General features: G+C 35.8%; 1 protein-coding gene across 7 annotated transcripts in view; it reads right to left on the bottom strand.

Annotated features, from left to right (window-relative positions):
- MUSK (muscle associated receptor tyrosine kinase) overlaps nt 1-17,283 on the bottom strand; it is a gene marked incomplete at both ends in the record, with an annotated part of 75,714 nt that extends 58,431 nt beyond the window's left edge. For all 7 annotated transcript variants that reach the window (XM_084238770.1, XM_084238771.1, XM_084238774.1 and 4 more), the window contains 5 exons: nt 1,543-1,684; nt 3,312-3,439; nt 5,389-5,540; nt 7,607-7,733; nt 17,205-17,283. In XM_084238770.1, the coding sequence (XP_084094896.1) occupies nt 1,543-1,684; nt 3,312-3,439; nt 5,389-5,540; nt 7,607-7,733; nt 17,205-17,283 (628 nt within the window). The remainder of the gene's footprint in view (nt 1-1,542; nt 1,685-3,311; nt 3,440-5,388; nt 5,541-7,606; nt 7,734-17,204) is intronic.
- Between the last annotated feature and the right edge of the window lie 6,488 nt (nt 17,284-23,771).

Genomic DNA, 23,771 nt, shown 5'->3' with positions numbered 1-23,771 from the left:
ATTGCATCAACATCTACAAAGACAGTGACCTAAATAATCAGCATTACATATATTATTATGCAGAGGGCTCATATTTAATATCTTAAGTGGAAAATCTTTATGATGTTATGCATAATTGGTAATATTAATGCTGTATCATTCCACATGCAGTTCAAGGAATGACTGAATCCAGTCAGATGTTTAATGTGTCTAAATGTGACTGTGTTTGTATGTTTATTTTTCACTGAATAAGTCCACTGGTGTTACATACTGAATTTTAAATAACATTGATAATTTAGAAGATATTAAATCATAGCAAGTATATGAAAAACATAATATATTTTTAATATCTGACAGCTACTATTCCCATCAATCTCATTCTTTTCTAGGAGGACTTCATGGAAACTTCATGAGCAATTGAAATAATGACATAATAAAAATATGCTTCCTCAATTAGAAGTGTGGGAAAATTGTGAGAAATAAAAATAAGATTAGGAAATTAAAAAAAAAAGATCTTAAAGGAGCTAATAGAAAACTATGATTGAGAAGGAAGAAATGGAAGGAAACATATTTTGGCCTAAGGGAAATAGCATGGACTCAAAATAAGCTATGGGGAACCCTGGAAGTCTTCTCTGATGGAATAGTGATGTGTACCAGCATGTGATAGCCCAATCATTTTATCAATCAGAGCAAAGCAAGGCAAAAAAAAAAAAAAAAAGACTCATGCTCAAAGTCAAGACTTCTTGAGTCTTTTCAAAGGCCAGACAGTGCTAAATACAATCAATACCTTACTTCACTGAATACTCACAACACACCCTATTTTGTAGGTAAGGAAACTGACAGCCAGAGAGGTTAATTCTACCTCCTGTAACAGGGAGAGCTGGAAAGAGTTTTGTATTCAGTTGACCCACCCAGCACAGGTGCCTGGTAGTTTCTATTTCTTAAGCAAAATGTGATGTAATTTTAGGCCAAGAAGGCTCCAAAGACTAAATGGATAGAACACTAGGCTTACCTGGATTCTGATTTCTCAGTGAAGACCTTTTTCACAATTATTTTTTAGTTAACTTTTAACAAGCATTCTTAAATGTAAAAATGTTTTGACAGTGTAGCATATAGTACTAGTACCCTTTTTTTGTTGTACATTTTTGAATCAGAATTTTATTTTTCTCAACACTTTGATGGAATACAACCTTGAAAAATTATATATATATATATATTTAAGTCATGTCCTTGAATGAAAACATAAAATGCACTTCTTTATTTTTAAAAAAGGGAGAACTGTCCTAAAACCAGGCAAAAGTTTTAAAATGGTGTCCTATTGTTTAATATTACAGAAAATTTGGTCTGTTTGGGCCAAAAATACCAGAGATTGTGGGCCACAGAAGGAATATGAGCTTTTACACCAATGAGATTCTTTTAGCTCTTTTCACACTCTTGACCTAGGGGTCTAATGTCTGGAACTGAACTACCAACATCTTTGCTTTTGCAAATTGAAGTACAACCTTCAGAGTAGAATACGAGTTCTTTGACAACACTGTTAGGGGAAGAAATGCAGCTCCTTACCCTCAACTTCCAGCTTCACCAATTTGGAATATGCTGTCCCGAGGCTGTTTTTTGCCACACATCTATAATGTCCAGCATCCTCCTTTTGCACGTTATGAATCCTTAAACTTCCGGATTCAAGAACTGCAATGCGGGAATTTTCCTGCCAGGGTTAGGGACATGAATTTGAAAACGTCCATGACATTTTTGCTACAGTTCAAGAAGTCATTCCTGTTATTATCAAAAATATCATTTTAACATTGATTCAGCACTTATTATGCATAATATACATTAAATTAAATAGTACAAGGTTACACAAATTCACTTTAACAATGATCCTATAACATATAGTTTATACCTATTTTCTTTCATCATTTGAAGATACCAAGGATTATTTGATTTTCTAAAAGTTATACCCAAGTCTGTTTAACTAAAATTAGTGCTTTTAACCGCCATATTTACTACACTACCTATATGGTGTCCTTAGGAGAATATATGTCCTTTGAAAATTGGAAAATTCTGAAAATAATACAAAAATTTGTCTTTAAAATGAAAATATTATAGTTATATTATTTTTTTGGATTCTAAATTCAGTAATATACAGAAAATCACAGTGGTCTTTAAATAAGTGTTATTGATATAATATTAACTTATAACATTATATAGGTATATAGTATTGTAAGTAAACAATATTATTATATTATGATTGCCACCAAAAGTCTAACTTCCATTCACCATACAATTGATCCCTTTTATCTGATTTACCTAAAAATCCTTCCTTTTCCTCCTTCCTATCTGGTAACCATGATTTTGTTCTCACAGTCACCTTGTTTTTATTGTAGGATGTGCACTATTATTTATAACAAAAGGAAAATCAGAGAATTACATAGATTATCATAAAATATTTAAAATTACTTGCTGGATGTTAAAGAAACCTAACCCATTTTACAGTTTAATTAATTGACATAATTAATTGATCAACACCTTTGTATTCCCCATGGAATATTCTGAGAACAGTAACAAGAAAAATATGTCTGTGACCTTACTGGGTTCACAGTAAGTGATCAAGGATGGAAAGAGACAATGATGATGCATTATAAAAATTTATCACACCCACAAAATTATCACACTGATGGTCATGTTTTGAAAACATACATTTGTAGAGGTTTAGACATATGACCCTCATGGATATAAGATATAAGCCAACTTAACCTTGATAAACATAATTTGAAAAAAAAATCAGTAAATATAGTTAAAATACAAAAGCAGTACAAATTAAACATGTGAATAATTTTTTTTCATTCAGTTCCTCTGTGATTGAGGTATTATTTGTCAAAGTGGTTGTTCACAGTTTTGAGTCTTCCCGTTCTAAGCCCACCCCAGATGTCTCCTTTTTTACCAGCCTCATTTCTCTCTCCTCCCAGAAACTGTTAGTTCTAAAATCTGGATTTTAGTTACATCTTTTTTTGTTCCGTAAGTCTCAAAGATTGAAGGGTAAAATATAAATGATTCATTCAACCAGCCATCCACCAACCAACCAACCCAAACAACTCCATCTTTGCTTTTACTTTGCCTCCTTTTCATCCCTTGTATGACTGATTCTCAATCTTTCCCCTACTGAGTGACTTACAGTTTGCATATATGGGCACAGGAATATTCCATCTGTACAAAGATGTTCCATACTGAAAGAAATTATGCTAGAGGGGTGTCAACATGTAATTGAGTTTGCAAAGAGTTATTGTTTTAAAAAATATCTTGTATAAACATATTTTAACATAAGAATCACTTACCCTGAGGGCACTGTCCCCCTTAATCCAGGACACTGATGGTTTAGGATTGCCCATTGTAGTACATGGAAGAACTGCCTTTAATCCTTCTATTATCTTTACATTTATGGGAGGACGAGTTATTTTAGGTTCTAAAGGAAATGGAAAATTAAAAATTAAAATGGTGATATGGCTTTATTAAATTAAAAAAATTATAACCTGCTTAATTCTAAATACTCATTTTAAGAATAATATTAGGCAAAATACATTACAGAATTCACCAGATGTTACGGTGAGCATTTAGTGAATTTCAAACAGAAATAATTTTTTAAAAATTTAGGTTATCTCTTTTATTATTGTCTTTTTTGAAAAAAAGCAAATTCATGAACAATATTAGGAGTTTAAGCTATAGCTTTCTTTACTTCAAAATATAGTAAAAAGGAGTTGGTTAAAATAAGTTGTCATATAAAAGTCAATATTATTAAATCATATTGACAGACATGCAAATATTTGAAAAGAAATTTTTAATACAGGTTTATATTTTTATGTAATTCTGAGTTATGACATTCTTTCCCATTAGTTTCCATATTAATTTGACTAAAATTTGATGATTTAAAATTAGAGATACTTAATCTCTAAAAAGTAAGCAATATGTTATTATATCCTTAGTCAGAGAAATTCTGTCTTACAATTTAAGGTAATTCTATGCTGCAAAGATGTCTTATGTAATTTACTGTTCTGTAAAACACTCAAGTTAATTCTTTCAGAAGAAATAGTTTATATCAGCTAATTTTTATTTTCCAGTATTGAGCTTTCAGAGGAAGAGGTTATTAAATCCAATATATAAGAGAAATGACACATCTAGGATGACAGTTATTTTACTACTTGAAACATTCGTAAGATAATGAAAGCTACATCTTATGATGTTAGAGATATAAAGCAAAGGACTCTCTTTGCAGAAAGACTATTGAGAAATGGATGTATTTGATTTTTTTCATGTCAAGTTCTATGATCGCTTATTACGTTGATAGACAAGAGCATGAAATAGCAATTTTTACCCTTCTACTTCAACTGTGTTTGCATGGGGGTGTGGTTATAAGTGGTACTTACAAAGACTGCATGGTCTATTGAATTTTAATATAGATATTTATTACCATTTAGAGTTGGTATGGTCCTTGCATTGTGGAAAGACAGATTTTAAAACATGTTCAATTTTGTCACTTTTCCTGCTAGCTAAAGCATATAGCTCTCCTTCTAATTAACAATAGTGAATACCTACGGTTGGAAAGTGGCTAGGGACCTCAATTGTAAGTTGGATGCTGACAAAATCTTGGCTTAGGAATTGCTATTCCTATGATACGGTCAAGAATCTTAACGATTTCTTCTACTGGGTTTCCCTATGGATCTAAATGGATTCCTATGGCAAGCCTGAGTCACAGATCACATCTTATGCAGAAAACCTTTGTTTACAGCAAATAACCTCTCACTTCTTAGTGATACAGATGTCTTGACATCTCAATTGGAGAATCGTTGTTGGACATTGAGTGTAAGGTAAGCCAGGAATGGAGTGTGGGTGCGCAAACATGGATATCCCCCTCTAAGGGAATATGATTCAGGGGGAGCCATGGTCCCTGATGAATCAGAACCAGTCATTTTCTCAAAGCAGTGTTCTGGAGTGTCCTGCAATGCCAGCACTGAGCCCTCAGTTGATGGACCATACAGGAGTTTGGGGAGGGAGCTTACACCCTAGTAGAAACAGTCATGACTTCCTCCAGCAAAACACCAGCAAAATAGATAAAAGAAATGTGAAGAAAATCAGCAACAAGAAAATGAGCAAAAGTGCCCGTGGGTGGAACTAGATTCCACTCATTTGTATGGTGCCACGATGCATGTCTGTGTGATCTTCCCAGATCACACAGTCAGAGAGTGTGGTGTCAGAGAGGGGAGAATTAAGGTCAATGTAGTCCAAGGTTGACAGTTTTGAACTTGAACTAGTCTGGCTATTGAACCTCCATGTGTGAAAGAGGCTCTGTTTACTGACTACTGTACAGTGTTCTGAAGTCAACTTTAGAAACAACAAATGATTCTGTTTCCCACTCACTCATCTTCACTTGCAGAGCGCCGCAGCTCTCCGCCGCCCCTCCGACGCCATTGTTGGCTACGCAGCAGTAAATGCCGTCGTCGCTGTCTTCCACGCTCAGGATGGTGAGCAGCTGGCCATTCTCCCGAATGCTATATCGAGTATCGAAGAGCCTGGCGGTCAGAGGAAAGGGCAGATTAGGACCTCATTTATGATCTTTGGGTGTGATTAAATGATCAAAGCCACTTGGCAAAGAAAGAAATAGATTAAAGCTAAGAGGAAGCTCGAGTGAGTTCTGAATAGCAGAATAACCTTATTTAGTAGCAATAAGCTAACATTATATTCTGAGCTTCCTAAGCTCCAAATATCAAATCATCACTGAGTCCTACAAAAATGCTTCCAAAAGATGGTGACTACTGATAAGACCAAATGAAAAGTTACTCAGGAAAGGGTATCATCACCAAGGTATACGAATCTTCTCTCCATATTTACTGAGATGTAGAAACTAGGTAATGAACAGGCACACACATAAATGTGAAGTGCAGAAAGGTTTAAATATTTGTGGAAATAACTAACAATTAACTATTTATTCATTCAGTGAACAAATATTTGTTGAGTGCCCACTAACAGTGCCAGGCACAGCTGTAGTCCTGCATACATAAGCATGCAAAACAGTTTCAAACTGTAAAAATATATCTTACAGATATTAAATTACATGCAAACTGTTGAGAGGAGGATTAGGGCAACAGAAAGAAATTTGAGGGGAGGCATGAGCATAAAAGTGGGTTTTATTACCAAATAAAGATTTGTTATGCAAAATGCATTCCTTAGGCAGAAAAATGACCCAGGACTGATCCATCTCTTAATCCCCAGAACCTGTAAATATATTACCTTCAATGACAAAAGGGATTTTTGCAAATGTCAAGGATCTTTAAAATAGAATGTCAAAGATTACCCAGATGGGCTCAATACAATCAAGAGGGTCCTTGAAAGATGCAAAAGGGGCAGAAGAATCAGAAAAGAAACTTTGACAATGGGAGCAGAGGACTAGGGGCTTAATTGCTGGTGTTGAAAATGGAGGAAGGGCCAGGGATTGCAGGCACCCCTCCTTCAGGAGTTAGAAGAGGCCAGAAGTTAGGTTCTTCTCTAGAACCTCCAGAAAAAGTGCAGTCTTGCCAACACTTTTATTTTAGCCAAACACACACAAATTTCAGACTTCTGACCTCCAGAACTGTAAAATAATAAATATGTGTTGTTTGAAGCCACTCAGTTTATGGTAATGTCTTACAGTTGAAATAGGAAACTAATACAATGTGAAAACAAAAATGGTAAGGACGTGGATTCTTGATTTCTAATCTTGACAGGTAGCTTCTATTACATATTGATCCCAAAGAGGAACAGAGAGATGATAATCACTCTGTTAAATCACATTAAATAACTGAGGGTAGCCAAGATACTCGTGTGATTTTTACCTCTTTATTTTTTGCTACATGTAAGGTTTCATAGAGAAATAGGAATGTTGGCGTATTTATCAGATGCACTTGTGGACCAGGAGTCCAGCCATTCTGTGAAATACAAAGTTTGAAAGATTTCTGATCTGTTATATTAGAGCAACAGAATAAATTCCTTTTGGAGTATGAGAGACACTCAGGTAATTATAATTTTTAAAATAGACCTTTTCAGACAAGTTTTAGATTTATAGAATTACTGAAAAGATAGACCATTCCCATTCAGTTTCTCCAATTATAAACAGGTTATGTGGTGCATTAATGAATAATTAATGATATACCAACGCTGACACATTATTGATTAGTTGTTGTTTATTTCTATTTCCTTAGTTTTTACCTAATATCTTTTTCCTGTACCATGATCTCATGCAGGATACCACATTAAAATTATCATATCTTCTTAGGCTAATCGGTATGACAGTTTCTAAAACTTTCCTTGTTTTTCTGACCTTGATAGTTTTGACAAACACTAGCTCACTAGGTGATAAAGGTCAAAATCAACTGAGAAATAACATTGTTACTGTATTCCTTATCACAACATGATGAATACATTCTGCCTTTATGTTCTTCCTCCCCAATGACATACACTTAAATTAATTATCATGGAAACATAAGACAAATTCCAATAAGGGGGCATCCTACAAACTGATTGACCAGTAATCCTCAAAACTATCAAGGTCAGAAACTGCAAGGCAGCAGTGGGCATTCTTACCAGATAAGAGCTTACTTACTTAATGAGAATTTTATTTCTGGTCCATGAAATTTCAGGCTGAGGGTAGGATTCCACTGCACACATGAAAGTAGCCACTTCTTCAACTAAAGCATCCACTGTTTCAAGAGGAGTGGTGATGACAGGAGCTGAAAGGCAAACCAGATGTGACCAAATGAGAACACACTAGAATGTTGTTTATCAGTCCTTTCCTAAGCAGTCAGAGGCCACCACCTACATGAATGAGAAATATATCTCCCCACAGCAGAAATTTGCCAAAAGGAAAGAAGATTTTATGCAAATTTGGAATTTTGTTTCTACTTCCTAACATAGCATTTGAGAAGCAAAAGATAAGACTTTTGGGAGAGTAGGGCTTAGAATTTATTATATGTACATAGGGGCAGATCCAGATTTTTGTGAGGTCCAAAGTTGTGTGATTGGGGTGCCCTTCTTAAGGAAAAACATATGAAATTATGTATACACATTGCCTGTGTTCTCCCCAACAATGAAGTTGAAGGGAACGGTGACTGAAGGAAGTCAAAATGGAAAAAATTAGCGGTCATAACAAGTACTGTTTTAAAATTTTTCATAAAAATGTATGTTCTTGTCAACACATTGCTTGAGTTGGCTGAGGGTCTTACCCAATGAGAGACTATGAAACTTAAGCTTATCATATTTATGTAAATTCATATCTGCCCATAAGTAGATTAGAAAGAGACTAAATAATAAAAAGACAAGTAATACAAATAAAAATGGGCAAGGGGTCTGTAATTTGTCTAAAGAAGGTGTAAAATGGCCAACCTGAAAACTTGTTCAATGTTATTAGCCAATAAGGAAATGCATAACAAAACCACAGTTAGATACACTACTTCACCCCCACTGAAGTGGTTGTAGTTAAAAAAAGAAGCTGACCACAAATGTTAGATGTGGGGACTTAGAACTTTTGTGCATTGTTGGTGGTGAAGTAAAATGGACCAGCTATGGTGGAAATTAGTATGGTGGGTCCTCAAAAAAACAAACATAGAATTACAAATGATCCAGTAATTATACTTCTGGGTATATGCAAAGATTTGTACATTGTATATTTGAAGACTTGAAAACAGAGACTCAAATAGGCATTTGTACGCCCGTGTTCATAGCAGCATTATTCACAACAATCAGAAAGTAAAAGCGGCCCAAGTACCTGTCAACAGATTACTGGATAAACAAAATGTGGTATATTCATATAATGGAATTATTTGACAATAAGAAGAAAAGAACTACCAATACATGCTGCCATGTGGATAAACCTTGGAAACTAATATGCCAATTGAAAGGTGCAATGAAAATGTTATGAAATTGATGATAATAATGAACATACAGCTCTGTGGTTATAACTTGAAAGGGATAAGGTTCATGGGTATAGGAAATGCATCTCAATAAATCTCTGTGTGTATGTGTGTGTGTGGGTGCATCACAGAAAGAAAGATAAAGTTACTGAAATGATCTCTTCTCTCTTCCCAACCCCTGTGAACTCTGTGTCATCTGAATTAGAAGGGCAGGCGAGGAAAAAGAAGTTAAGAAGGGTAAGAAGAGTTGGTAATGTGGTGCACCCTTCTTCAGTTCACAGTTCTATGAATCTACTGGATAATGAAAGGGGAAAGTGCCAGCATCGATTTGGGTGAGTCTGAAATTTGACCCCATTGCATAATCTGATTTAAAAAATTACCATCATCATTGCTTTGTTGTCATTATTATTACTTATCAGAGATTTATTTACTGTTTCCATGTAGCAGGCACTGGGTTGCTTAGAAACACAAAGATGTGAAGCACATTTCTAATTTGTAATGATCCACAATATTGATGATATGGTTGAATAGAGTCATAAAACAGCTAGCACGTTGTTTGGCCATAAAAGATGCATCTACTTTCTGAACAAACCTTATTTTTTCAGTAAACTCAAAGGCAAATTCACTAACTGAACATGAGAGAGATGGTGGCTTTTTCATCCTCATTAGTTTACTCTTTTCTTAATTAGTTGACTCTTTTCTTAAGATCCATTTAAGCATCATCTCTTCCCATTTCCTTGGTTTACTGGAAAGAACCGTTTGTCCTTTTCATTAATCTTAGGTCATCCTATATATGTCATTCTTACACTTTTCATACAGTCACTAGTAAAATGATCTGTTTATGTCTGTCCCACCCTCAATTATAAAAATCTTGAGCTCTGGGGTCAGGGGCTATGCCTCATAACCCTTTCTATCCTGAGGGTTTGCACACTGATGTTTTGTTTAAATGAACCAAATTTGATTTTCACAAGCATTTACTAGAGGCATACATTTTTAAAAGATTGAAAGAGGGTAGCTGACACAAGAGAGAAGAATTTTTAAGTAAAGTGGTATCTTCCAGGTAAGCATCAAGGCCCCCATATTAAGAGGACCATTAAAATACTCAGACTGCAGTACATAGAAAGAAATTAAAAGCATTAAAGAACAGTTTTGAGATAACAAATATAGATTGACAGGCACATAAAGTATAGAATATAGAAGTTCCAGTAAAACAGAAGAGAGGGAATGTCGTAGGAAAAAAAATGTATGGAGGAATAAGTAGCCAATCATTTTTCAAAACTGAAATTAAAGGATGATGTTGATGCTGAAATATCCCACCTTGCATCAAGGCAGATAAACAGAAAGAGAAACATTGGCTTAAAACTATAGAAAATTAAAGATAAAATAAAATCTTAAACTCTCAATTACCTTTATAAGAATGTCAATTAGGCTGATCTGAGATTATTTAGCGACAACTGATCCAAAATTCAGTGGACTAATATCTTTTTCAAAAAGTCTAAGAATAAAATAACTGTTAGCCTAGAATTCTATAGCCAGTTTAGATAATCATTTTTTTTAAATTAAGACAAAATAAAGACATGGATAAAATAAAGTTACTAAAATATATGATCTTTGTAGGAAATGACTTGCACCCAAAAGAAAGGGGCAAGAAAAGCACCAATATTTAACGTGCTCTTGCTTTAGTATTAAAAACAGCAGGCAGTAGAATTGTATAAACAATTTTATTTTAATGCATTTTTATGGATTATATAGACAAAGTAGATGAAAATGTACCAACGTGTTAATAGTTCTGGAAGAATAGGTGGCTTTCTTTATTTTAAGCTTTTATGTATTTTGTGTTTTGCAAATCATTCTTAATTATGATGTATTATTAAAAAAATAAACCTGTGCCTCGCTGATGGTGCAGGGTTTGTCTCAGCGCTATCGAGCTATCACCAGCCACTGTGGCTTAAGTTCAATCTCTCTTCATGGAGCTGACCCACAAGCTGACCCATTGCTCCTCTCAGCAGTGTATTTCAGTAGAACCTCCTGTTCTGCTCCCCACTCTGTCCCTGTGAATCCTCTCACCAGCTGCACCTCTGGCCTACACCCCAGCTCTTGTATGCATACATAAATAAAATAAATTAATAAATATAAATTTGATTCATTAGTTTCCTTCTAATACATAGATCCAGAGGTGACAGAAGTAACATGCTTATAATATTATCTCCCCAAGGTGTCATCGACTCTGTTGCAACCAGTTAAGATCAAAGGAATAAATTGTTTGAATGTCTTGACGAACTTAGGTATAGAGAAATATGTGAACACCCTCCCATAATGTTCAGTGGTTTGACAGCCTCATGTGTGGTTTAACACTGTTTTCAATTATCTTAGCATCTAAAATTGATTAAGAATCTGCTGTGTGCTTTGCATTAGCTCCTTTAAATTTCCCAATAAAAAGGCTATGGTCAACTAATCTTTGACAAAGGAGCAAAGACTATGCATTGGAGCAAAGAAAGTTTGTTCAATAAATGGTGCTGGGAAAACTGGGTCGCTACATGCAAAAGAATGAAGCTTGACCACTACCTCACACCATACACAAAAATCAACTCAAAATGGATTAAAGAACTAGACATAAGACCTGAAACCATAAAATACATAGAAGGAAATATAGGCGAAACACTACGGGATTTGCACATCAAAGACATCTTTACAGACACATCACCCAAAGCAGTGATAGTGAAGACAAAGATAAACAGCTGGGACTACATCAAATTAAAGAGCTTCTGCACAGCAAAGAGACAATAACAAAAACAAAGAGAAACCCCACCAACTGGGAGAACATTTTTGCACCCAACACTAATGATAAAGGACTGATCACAAAAATCTGCAAAGAGCTGATGAGACTCAACAACAACAAAGAAAATAATCCAGTCAAAAAATGGGCAGAAGAGCTAAAAAAAAACTTCTCTGAAGAGGAAATGCAAATGGCCAACAGACATATGAAAAAATGTTCAACATCAGTTGTAATCAGGGAAATGCAAATCAAAACTACCATGAGATACCATCTCACACCAGTGAGAATGGCACATATTAAAAAAACTAGCAACAACAAATGTTGGTGAGGGTGTGGAGAAAAAGGAACTCTTCTGCACTGTTGGTGGGAGTGCAAACTGGTCCAACCACTATGGAGAGCTGTGTGGAGATTTCTGGACCTACTAAACATAGAGCTTCCATATGATCCAGCAATTCCACTCCTAGGTATTTACCCAAAGGACACAGAAACATCAATTCCAAAGAGCACCTGCACCCCTATGTTTATAGCAGCACTGTTTACAATAGCTAAGCTTTGGAAACAGCCCAAATGCCCAAAAATAGATGACTGGATCAAGAAGATGTGGTACATATATACCATGAAATATTACTCAGCACTCAAAAAAGATAAACACATGCAATTTGCAGCAACATGGATGGCGCTGGAAGGGATCATGCTCAGCGAAATAAGCCAAAAAGAAAAAGAAAAATACCGGATGGTCTCACTCATAGCAGGAATCTAGAAAACTTAAATAAGGGACCAGGAAAATGAATATAAGAAAGTGAAAATCAAAATCAACAAAAAACTATGAACCAGAGACACTTTTTGGGGGGTGGGGGGCGGGAGGGGAAGGATTGGGGTGAGAATGGGGCGTTTGCAGTTGTATGGGGGAATATAAAAATAAAATTTATTATTTAAAAAAAAATAAATTTCCCAATAAAGCATGAAGGCACATTCTGTCGTTTTCATTGGCAGATGAACAGTGGAGGCTAAAAATGGTAAATAAGCTTGTCAAAGCATAACAAAAATAGGAAGTAGTAGAGCTGAACTTTACAAGCCCATAAGTTGATTTAAAATTCCTTTTAACGCTGAGCTACACCATGTCTTCAGCATAGTATTGATTCAACTAAAAATGGGAGAAAATATTTACATCAACATCAATTTTTCTAGGCAGAATATAGTTTATTCAGGACAATTTGCCCATAATCCAAAATTATCCAAACTAATTTACTTTCAAATTTTTACTGACACAGTCACATAGTTGTATTTGGTGACATTTGTTGACTCAGCAGACTGCCTCTTGTTTACTTTCATTCTACTATCCGGCTTTCATCTCAGCCAGAGCCTGTTTGAAACTAGGGCACTATTTCTTCCCTCAATCCAAGGATCACATGAATAACAAATACATGAAAATGAATGCAACATTTCTCTGAACATCAAGAGTAGCTTAACTTGAATACTAGCTGCTTGATGAAAAGGACATGATGTTTCTTTGTATTCTATGGGCTCTAATTCAGGGCCATTGACTACCACCTTCTTATCAAATATTTGATGATTCGTCTGCGCAAAGGATTGAGTCAACAATGTAGTCAGGTGTATTTTCTCCTTTCTGTTTTGATAAAATTAGAGATCAGACTTGAAATATTATTCATGTTTCTCTAACATCATGAATACAGTACTGTTTTTTCAGCAAGAGACAATACTTCAGTGTTGGAAATTTTTCAAATCTCCGCAAAGAAAGAAGATATTCTGTCTTGCTTATCACTTGGCATATCTTAGAAACTGGCAGATTTAAGTATAAATTGGTGATATAAATTGGTGATAGATAGATTTAAGATAGATAGATAGATAGATTTAAGTATAAATTGGTGATATAATAAAATAAGTCATTTTTTATGGCGTTTTTGTCTTCTAACTTGTATGGTTGATTGGTAATCTGCATAATCATTTACTAATTCTGTATCATTAATTCTTTGTCATAGAACACATTCTTGGTCCTGGAATTCAGGAACGGCACTGGGTTCAGGTAAGTAGGAATTCTGGCTCAGCATGTTCAAATTTCTAGAATTGACTGTCCTGGGACATTTCTTTAGGTTTTGATATGTTTTTTATGACAGATCTAAAATGTGCATGTTACCCAGGAGTGATCGTTACACCAATGATTGACAACCCTTAACGTCATAAATAACATTATATGTTGAGCATGGGAAAACACTTCTTTATTTTATGAGGACACCAAGGCTCACAGTAACTTAGTGCTTGACCTCAGGACACACAGGACATTGGAGAGTAGGAAAAGGAACTTGATATTAACATTCTCTTCCAGACCTTAAATGTCCTTGCTTCACTTTCTGTATTATTCAATCCAGCCTGCATGGTATGTTCCCATATAATCTTAACTCCTTACTCTGCTCCTTTACCTGAACTGACCCTAGAATGTCCCAGTTCTGAATTATTCAAATATATGTCCTTGCTCCTATGTGCATGTTAGTACTTTGTGGGATAAAGCAGAACAACCATACAGACCAGGACCACCAGAAAGGTGTAGCCCCTAGCTCCAGCCGGGTCCTCAGCTGGCGGGGTAACCCTTGGGCATTCTTTAGTCCATGCCTCTTGATCTTCCTGATTAGGACCACTTGGCCCTCTACTCACTCCTCACTTGTTACTTCCCTAGTGACCTCAAGGCCTGTTCCACTCAAGGCCGGTTGCTCACTTCACTTTTAAAAATATGATTGAAATCTCGACATTTCTGGTCTTTTTTCTGTTCTCTAAGGTCAACGATATTTAAAGCAACTATGTTTTTCCAAACAAACAATGAGTTACTCTTTCAATGTATGTCAATTTAAAACTTTCACCCAGGACTTGGTGTCCTGGATTTCAATAACAGCTGTGCCTGCTCTGAGTTAGTCATGTGAATCCTATGTCTGTAGACATACAATGCAGAAGAGGAGGTTACTCAAATATATCTAATGATACATTATTTGGAGTCAAAAGCGTCTAGATGTGATAATAAATGGAATCATTTCAAATGTGGGATTTGGACAGTTCATGCCTATTAAGCAAACAGTACTGCTCACAGGAACTCGTCTACCTTCAAGAACCTAAATCCCACCATACACTTAATAGTCCCCAATAAATTATTAAACAGTTAGATTATGTGGTTATTGGATTATGTGAGTTTTTGGTGAAACCTGGCTACTTTCATTCTTAAGTGCTTATAAAATTCTCCTTCTTGTGGATTGTGACATTGAGCTTGTCATTGAAAATATCCCTGATCAAAACCATTCAGAGAGAGTTTTCTCCTTGTCTTTGAACATTAGCAGTCTCATTAAACTAAAACTAAAGCAACAAACTGTTAATTCTACAAAATTATTAATTTTGTAGAGGAAGTGGTACTGACAAATAAGAATATGGAATGCTTTTGCACTATTTTAAATCTGTGAGTCTATTTTGCAGTACATTACTGTGCAAATTCCTTGATTTGTTCATGATAAAAGACTTGGGAAAAAGTTAGAACATCTTAAAAAAAATATTTTTGCCTTCTGCCCAGAGATAACAACTATGGGAAATTTTAACATTACTTTTAATAGTATTAAAATAATAGCGTATTATTGTGGGATTTTGTACCAATATATCCTATGCACTTCAATATTTAAAATTAAAAGGATTGTGTTTTTATGAGAAAGTTTATTTCAGAACTCATGTATAGTAAATGAATGTTTGTTTTGCTGCCTTGGAGTTTTTGGCTAAGGTTGATGTTAAACAATACAATTTAGATTTTATAATACAATAGGCTAGGCAAAAATGCTGCTTTAGTTTTTTTTGATTTTACAATCTAACCATAGCAGTAAATAAATTATAAACAAAACTGATTAACAAAATTATTATTTAGAAATCAGGATATTTACTTTGTTACCTATATGCCATCATATTTTAAAGTTTTCAAAATAGGGATAGTGTGCATTTGAATTAGGGGCTTTAGCTATAAAGTTTGGAGAAATGAATACCATTTTATATAATCATGTAAGTTAGGAGTTATTCCTCCGGGGAGGTTGTTTTGTGTGTGAATGCGTGTACCAAGTTCCAATTTGTCCTACTCCTTCTAAGACTGAATATTAGTAAATTTTTAGCATTAAACCATCTTATTTTTATGTAACTTCATTATTTAGAATGGCACACACACACATACAACACGACTTAGAACAATCCATAAATCCTACACCCAGGTGCTGCCTTACCGGACATCCGCTGTATGATCAGGAAGCCAATGTTAAGTCTTTCTGACTATTATTAGATGTTTGAAAAGATCCAGATTCTCTTTTATCTGGAGATACCAGTGTTAGTAGGCAATTAAACATTGAACTATATTTGTAGGTGCCATTCTGCTCTTGTGAAATAGGAAAAGAAAGCAAGAAGACAAACACAAATCTGTGAAGCCAGACTGTCTGAGGAGGAAGCCATGTCTTACTAGCATATGAATTGTTGACCTGTGGCTCCAGAAAGTTTGGGGACCACAAAATCTAAGTTATGTTCCCAGTCCCCATGCAGATGATACCTTCACTTACCTACACAATACACAGGTCTTTGGTAGGTAATATAAAGGGAAACTTGAGTGTGTTATAAAACACAGACCTTTTTCTACTTTACTACAATACATTTAATTTGAAAACTCTTTAATTGATACCATTCATTCTGCTTTCTCATGTCCTTTAAAAAAGATTTCAGTGAAGCCTTGGTCAAATCAGCCTTCCTGATTTGAAATGCTAGTCTCAGTTTCATAATACGTTGGCCAGAAACCATGTCACTGTGGACATTCTTGCTACTGCAACAGGTGTTTGTCGGTTTCTTAAGTTGCTTTCCTTTTCCCTGAGGTGGTGTTATTTCCGGTACATTCCAAAGACTCTGAAAAAAAACTTTTGCAATCTCTTGCCAAGCCAAATCATGACTCCAGCCTCAAAGTTATCGAGCCCGTTGTCTTTAAGCTGCTAGGACATAGGCGAATTGTGTGTATCTTTCTCTAATTCTCAATTTTTAAGAACTAAGATATTTAGTAAGAGTTCTTCAAAACAAAATCTGAAAGTAGAAATTATTTTTGTTCAGAAGAAAACACTCTGGGAGAGGCTTGATTATGTTCCTAGTTAACCTGACATGAAATGGTTTTCATCATCCATTTAGACCACCCTGCACTCTGACATACACATAAAACAGACCTTGATAACTTGCAGTCTACCTGCTTATTTTTCCTCTAGAACTGAGGGCTCTGCATGCACTGCATGGCTAGACTTCCAATTGCAGAACTTATGGGAAGGGGATGTCAGTAGAAAGGAGATCATTGATCAATTGTGCATTTATACAGTTTTCACCCTCTCCGCGGATTCCACTCCTACTTCCCCACATAAAACCCAAGGCTGCCATAGATCAATCCACTGTGATCAGAGCACACACAAGCACTTCAGACTGTGACAAAGCAGCAAGAAGACAAGATTGCTCAGACCAACCTTTTGGAAGTTTCTCAGTCCCGCTGAAGGCAACCAGAGTAAGAATATGTACCAGTGGAATGTTGACGAGCTCTCTCATGATTAATCCAGACTCAGGCAGGAGAAAGTTCTTTCTGGACAATGCAAGGAAAATGCCCCCACAGTTTACATTTTAAAGCATAGTTTGTTCCAAAAGGGTCGTCTGCTAATGACTGTTTGTGTCAGCAGCTCCACCGGCTCTAAGTATAATCAGGAATTCTCAGACTTGGCGGCAGTGATGGACACCAGCAGCTGGTGAGTGTCCACTTAGGCTGGTAATGCAAGCGTAGGGCTGGAGGAACAAGGGAAAGAAAATCCCTTTAGAATCCCTTTTAAGACAGTGGCAGAAGGACAATACCAGATGCCTTTTGCAACCGTCACTGTTTGCTCTGTGTGTAGGTTTCCAGGTCTTTGATTCAGTTCACTACCTCTCCTGTGCTCAAACCAGAAACCTGGGAACCTGGGTGTCTCTAACTGTGACTCCTCCTCATCTCTCACTCCATCCCCCACATCCAACCCATTGCCAATTCCTACGGATTGTGCCAGTGTATAGTCCTTGATTTCTCCCCTTCCTTTGATTCTATCATGTTATCCCAGCCCCCTTTTTATTTTTATTTTATTTTTTTAAGATTTATTTATTTTTATACAAGAGCTGGGGTACAGGCCAGAGGTGCGGGAGGGTGAGAGGATTCACCAGAGACAGAGCCGGGAACAGAACAGGCAGACTGACGAAATACGCTGCTGTGGGGAGCAGCGGGCAAGACAGGAAAGGTCTGCCGCACCATGTGGGATTCTCGCTGGCCCAGCCGGGATTGAACCCACACTGCAGAGGCTGCAGACAGCTTCACAGCACTGCACTCAACCCACTGCACCACCAGGGAGGGCCCCAGCCTCCTTTTTAAACATTCGTCACTGAATGACAGTGAGAGTCTGTGTCTGTTCTTTCCACCTTGTTCTCATCATCCTCGGATCTCTTTTCATATAGCTTGTCCTGCTCAAAGCCTTCAGGAAGTTGTCATCACAGAAAAACTTACTCCAGCCTTCCTAAAATGACATACTGATAGTTCCTTGTTTCCATGAATTACTCATACTATTCCACCCTCTTGGATGCTGTTCCCCTCCTTCCCACCAGTTAACACCTATCTCAGTTTAATTATCATCACCTCCTAGGAGCCATCCCAGACCAAAAATTCCATACCTTCCCAAAGATGCATCAGATCTGCCTCCTCAGCTTCCATAATAAATTGCACGCACCTCCATCATTGCACTTACCTCATTGTTTTAAGATTATTTTCTCCCTGTGATTGTGGCTCTTCATTCTTTGGCTTCATGAATTCATTTATAGGAATTCAGCTATTAATTTGGTTGTAATTTTTCATATCAAAAATTGAAAATGGAAATAGTCAACAATGTAGGTAGAGTAAGTATATTACATCTAGATAATGGAACATTTAAAATATTTCAAGTCATGATGCAGAAAAATATTTAATAGCATGGAAGATAGATCACAACAAGGGGTTACTTGAAAAATCAGGTTAATTATTTGCAGATAAAACTGAAGATTGTGTGATTTGAATGTGTGTCTTTCTTGAAATAGTACTAAAGGAAATATTCTCTCCCTAATTCAAATCCACAAAGACAAAAAGAATAGTAGAGGACACAGTAGCAATTTTGGGTTGAAAGCTTACAAGAACGTGGCTGAATAGGAAAAGACTCAGCAGAATAGATCATGCTAAACCCTGGGCTGCTTTTGGAGAAAGCCGGGGGAAACCTGCTGCTACCATATCAATAGAACTTTCAGAGAGCCCAGAGACTGGAAGTAACAGGTACTTCTGGAAGTGGGGGTAGGGACAGGGCTAAAAATATTATAGGAGTGTTTGATAGTCTGTTTTAAAGTCTCAGAGGCAAAAATGGTTAATTCATCTTTTTTTCTGCTTACCTGCATTTTCCTAAACAGCATGCTTGTCTTGTTATTTCTTGATTTTTTTTTCCAGCTCTTGGCATTAGCTATTACTTCCTACTGTGAAGACAAGAATTTACCTTTTTCCCCTCTCCCTTACCTTCTACACATAAACACACTTCCTGAAGATTGTGTGATTTGAATGTGTGTCTTTCTTGAAATAGTACTAAAGGAAATACTCTTTCCCTAATTCAAATCCACAAAGACAAAAAGAATAGTAGAGGACACAGTACATTGACTTCATTTGGTAGTTTAAAATGTTTCATTGTTAAAAATCAAGAAAGCAATCTAGATAAAGGGAGTTACAAAAAAAGGGAAATACTTTAAAAAGAGACCCCATTTAGGAGCAAGAAATGAAGGAGAGCTTTAAAAATATGTTTATATATCACTTTGTTTTTTTTTTTTACATTTTGTCATTTTTTATTTATTTATTTTTTATTTTTTTTTAAATAATAAATTTTATTTTTATATTCCCCCATACAACTGCACATGCCCTATTCTGACCCCAATCCCTCCCCTCCCGGCCCCCACCCCCCAAAAAGTGTCTCTGGTTTCATAGTTTTTTGTTGATTTTGATTTTCACTTTCTTATAGTTATTCATTTTCCTGATCCCTTATTTAAGTTTTCTAGATTCCTGCTATGAGTGAGACCATCCGGTATTTTTCTTTTTTTTTTTTTTTGGCTTATTTCGCTGAGCATGATCCCTTCCAGCGCCATCCATGTTGCTGCAAATTGCATGTGTTTATCTTTTTTGAATGCTGAGTAATATTCCATGGTATATCCATGGTATATATGTACCACATCTTCTTGATCCAGTCATCTATTTTTGGGCATTTGGGCTGTTTCCAAAGCTTAGCTATTGTAAATAGTGCTGCTATAAACATAGGGGTGCAGGTGTTCTTTGGAATTGATGTTTCTGTGTCCTTTGGGTAAATACCTAGGAGTGGAATTGCTGGATCATATGGAAGCTCTATGTTTAGTAGGTCCAGAAATCTCCACACAGCTCTCCATAGTGGTTGGACCAGTTTGCATTCCCACCAACAGTGCAGGAGAGTTCCTTCTTCTCCACAACCTCGCCAACATTTGTTGTTGCTAGTTTTTTTAATATGTGCCATTCTCACTGGTGTAAGATGGTATCTCATGGTAGTTTTGATTTGCATTTCCCTGATTACAACTGATGTTGAACATTTTTTCATATGTCTGTTGGCCATTTGCATTTCCTCTTAAGAGAAGTTTCTTTGTAGCTCTTCTGCCCATTTTTTGACTGGGTTACTTTCTTTGTTGTTGTTGAGTCTCATCAGCTCTTTGCAGATTTTTGTGATCAGTCCTTTATCATTAGTGTTGTGTGCAAAAATTTTCTCCCAGTTGGTGGGGTTTTTCTTTGTTTTTGTTATTGTCTCTTTTGCTGTGCAGAAGCTCTTTAATTTGATGTAGTCCCAGCTGTTTATCTTTGCCTTCACTATCACTGCTTTGGGTGATGTGTCTGTAAAGATGTCTTTGATATGCAAATCACATAGTGTTTCACCTATATTTCCTTCTATGTATTTTATGGTTTCAGGTCTTATGTCTAGTTCTTTAATCCATTTTGAGTTGATTTTTGTGTATGGTGTGAGGTAGTGGTCAAGCTTCAATCTTTTGCATGTAGCGACCCAGTTTTCCCAGCACCATTTATTGAACAAACTTTCTTTGCTCCAATGCATAGTCTTTGCTCCTTTGTCAAAGATTAGTTGACCATAAATCTGTGGGTTTATTTCTGGATTTTTCTATTCGATTCTATTGGTCTGTATGTCTGTTCTTGTTCCAATACCATGCAGTTTTGATGATTATGGCTTTGTAGTATAGTTTGAAGTCTGGGAGTGTGATGCCTCCATTTCCTTCTTTTTTTTTTCAGTAGAGCTTTGGCTATTCGGGGTTTTTGGTGATTCCATATGAATTTCATCAATAATTGTTCTATTTCTTTGAAGAATGACATTGAAATTTTGATTGGAATAGCATTGAATCTGTATATTGCTTTTGGAAGGATGGCCATTTTAATAATGTTTATTCTTCCAATCCATGAGCAGGGGTTGTCTTTCCATTTCTTTGTGTCTTCTTCTATTTCTTTTAACAGTGTTTTATAATTTTCTTTGTATAGGTCCTTTACCTCCTTTGTTAGATTTATTCCCAAATATTTGATTTTTTTTTGTTTCGATAATAAAAGGGATGGTTTTTTTTATTTCTTCTTCAGATTTATTGTTTGTGTATAGGAAGGCTACTGACTTTTGCGTGTTGATTTTGTATCCTGCCACTTTACTGAATTGATTGATAAGTTGAATTAGTTTTTCTGTGGAGTTTTTGGGGTTCTCTATGTATATTATCATATCATCTGTAAATAGTGATAGTTTGACTTCTTCTTTTCCTATTTGGATTCCTTGTATGTCTTTCTCTTGTCTTATTGCTCTGGCTAGGACTTCCAGTATTATATTGAAAAGCAGTGGAGAGAGTGGACATCCTTGTCTTGTTCCAGATCTTAATGGAATTGCTTTCAGCTTTTCACCATTGAGGATGATACTGGCTGTTGGCTTGTCATAGATGGCCTTTATGATGTTGAGGTATGTTCCTTGTATCCCAAGAACTTCAAGGGCTTTTATCATGAATGGGTGTTGCACTTTGTCGAAAGCTTTCTCAGCATCTATTGATATTATCATATGGTTTTTATATTTCTTTTTGTTGATGTGTTGGATAACGTTGAATGATTTTTGGATGTTAAACCATTCTTATGTCCCTGGAATGAATCCTACTGGGTCGTGGTGAATTATCTTATGGATACATTGTTGGATTCTGATAGCTAAAATTTTATTGAGGATTTTTCCATCAGTGTTCATTAGGGAGATTGGCCTGTAGTTTTCCTTTTTTGTGTTGTCCTTGTTCGGTTTTGGTATTAGTGTAATGTTGGCTTCATAGAACGTGTTTGGTATTATCCCTTCCTTCTCAATTTTTTGGAAGAGTTTGTGAAGGATAGGCACTAATTCGTCTCTGAATCTTTGGTAGAATTCATTTGTAAATCCATCAGGTCCTGGGCTTTTGTTTTTGGGAAGGTTTTTGATTACCTTTTCAATTTCGCTGCTTGTAATTGGTCTGTTTAGGTGTTCAATTTCTTCTTTATCTAGCTTTGGGTGATTGTAGAGTTGTAGGAATTTGTCCATCTCCTCTAGATTGTTGAACTTGTTTCCATATAACTTCATAGTAGTTACTGATTATTCTTTTGATTTCTGCTGTGTCCGTTGTGATTTCTCCTCTTTCATTTATGATCCTGTTTATTTGTGCTTTCTCCCTTTTTTCCTTTGTGAGCCTGGCTAGGGGTTTGTCTATTTTATTGATTTTTTCAAAGAACCAGCTCTTGGTTTCATTGATCTTTTGGATTGTTTTTTAAGTTTCAATTTCATTTATTTCTGCTTTGGTTTTTATTATTTCTTTTCTTCTACTGGTTTTGGGGTTTTTTTGTTGTTCTTTTTCTAGATCTCTGAGCTTCGAGATTAGGTTGTTTGTTTGAGTTTTTTCTTGTTTTTTGATGTGAGCTTCTATTGCTATATATTTTCCTCTTATTACTGCTTTTGCTGCATCCCATACATTTAGGATATTAGTGTTCTCCTTGTCATTCAATTCAAAGAATTTTTAAATTTCTTCTTTGATCTCCTCATTAGTCCAGTGGTCTTCCAGTAGTGTGGTTTTTAATCTCCATGAGGTAGGATAGTTCCTTGCCTTCTTTTTATGGTTATTTCTTGTTTGATGCCTTCATGGTCAGAAAAGATGGTTGGTATGATTTCAATCTTGGTGTATCTGTTGATGTTTGTCTTGTGCCCCAGTATGTGACTGATCCTGGAGAATGATCCATGTGCGCTTGAGAAAAATGTGTACTCCGTTTTTTTTGGGTTTAGTGTTCTATAGATGTCTGTTAAGCCCAAATGCTCTAGGTCCTTATTTAGAGCTTTAGTTTCTTTACTTTTTTTTGTCTTGTTGATCTATCCATTGTTGATAGTGGTGTGTTGAAGTCTCCCACTACGTATGTGTTTTCTCTGATGTCTGTTTTCAGAGAGGACAACAGTTGTCTGATATATTTTGGTTCTCCTTCGTTTGGTGAGTATATGTTAATGAGTGTTATTTCTTCTTGAAGTATTGTCCCCTTGATCATAATGTAGTGACCATTGGGGTCTCTTTTTATTTTTTTGAGTTTGAAGTCTGTTTTATCTGATATAAGTATAGCTGTTCCTGCTTTCTTTTTTGGTCCATTTGCTTGTAGGATTGTTTTCCATCCTTTAACTTTGAGCCTATTTTTATCTTTTGTAGCTAAATGTGTTTCCTGGAGACAGCAAAAGGTTGGGTTTTGTTTCTTAATGCAGGCTGCAACTCTGTGTCTTTTTATTGAAGAGTTTAGTCCATTTACATTTTGAGTTAATATTGGTATGTTAGCATCTGTATTTGCCATTGTGTTTGTCTTTCCTTTGATTTTATTTGTTTATTCTTTTAATAACTTTTTTTTTTGGTCTTCTTTCGTTGTTATTCGTCCCTCTGAAGTTCTGGCTTTCGGATTCCTTGTAGTATTTTTTGGA

The sequence above is a fragment of the Talpa europaea genome (genome assembly GCF_964194135.1).
Source record: "Talpa europaea genome assembly, chromosome: 7".
Taxonomy (NCBI): Eukaryota; Metazoa; Chordata; class Mammalia; order Eulipotyphla; family Talpidae; genus Talpa; species Talpa europaea.
This window is presented reverse-complemented; position numbering and strand designations above follow the sequence as displayed.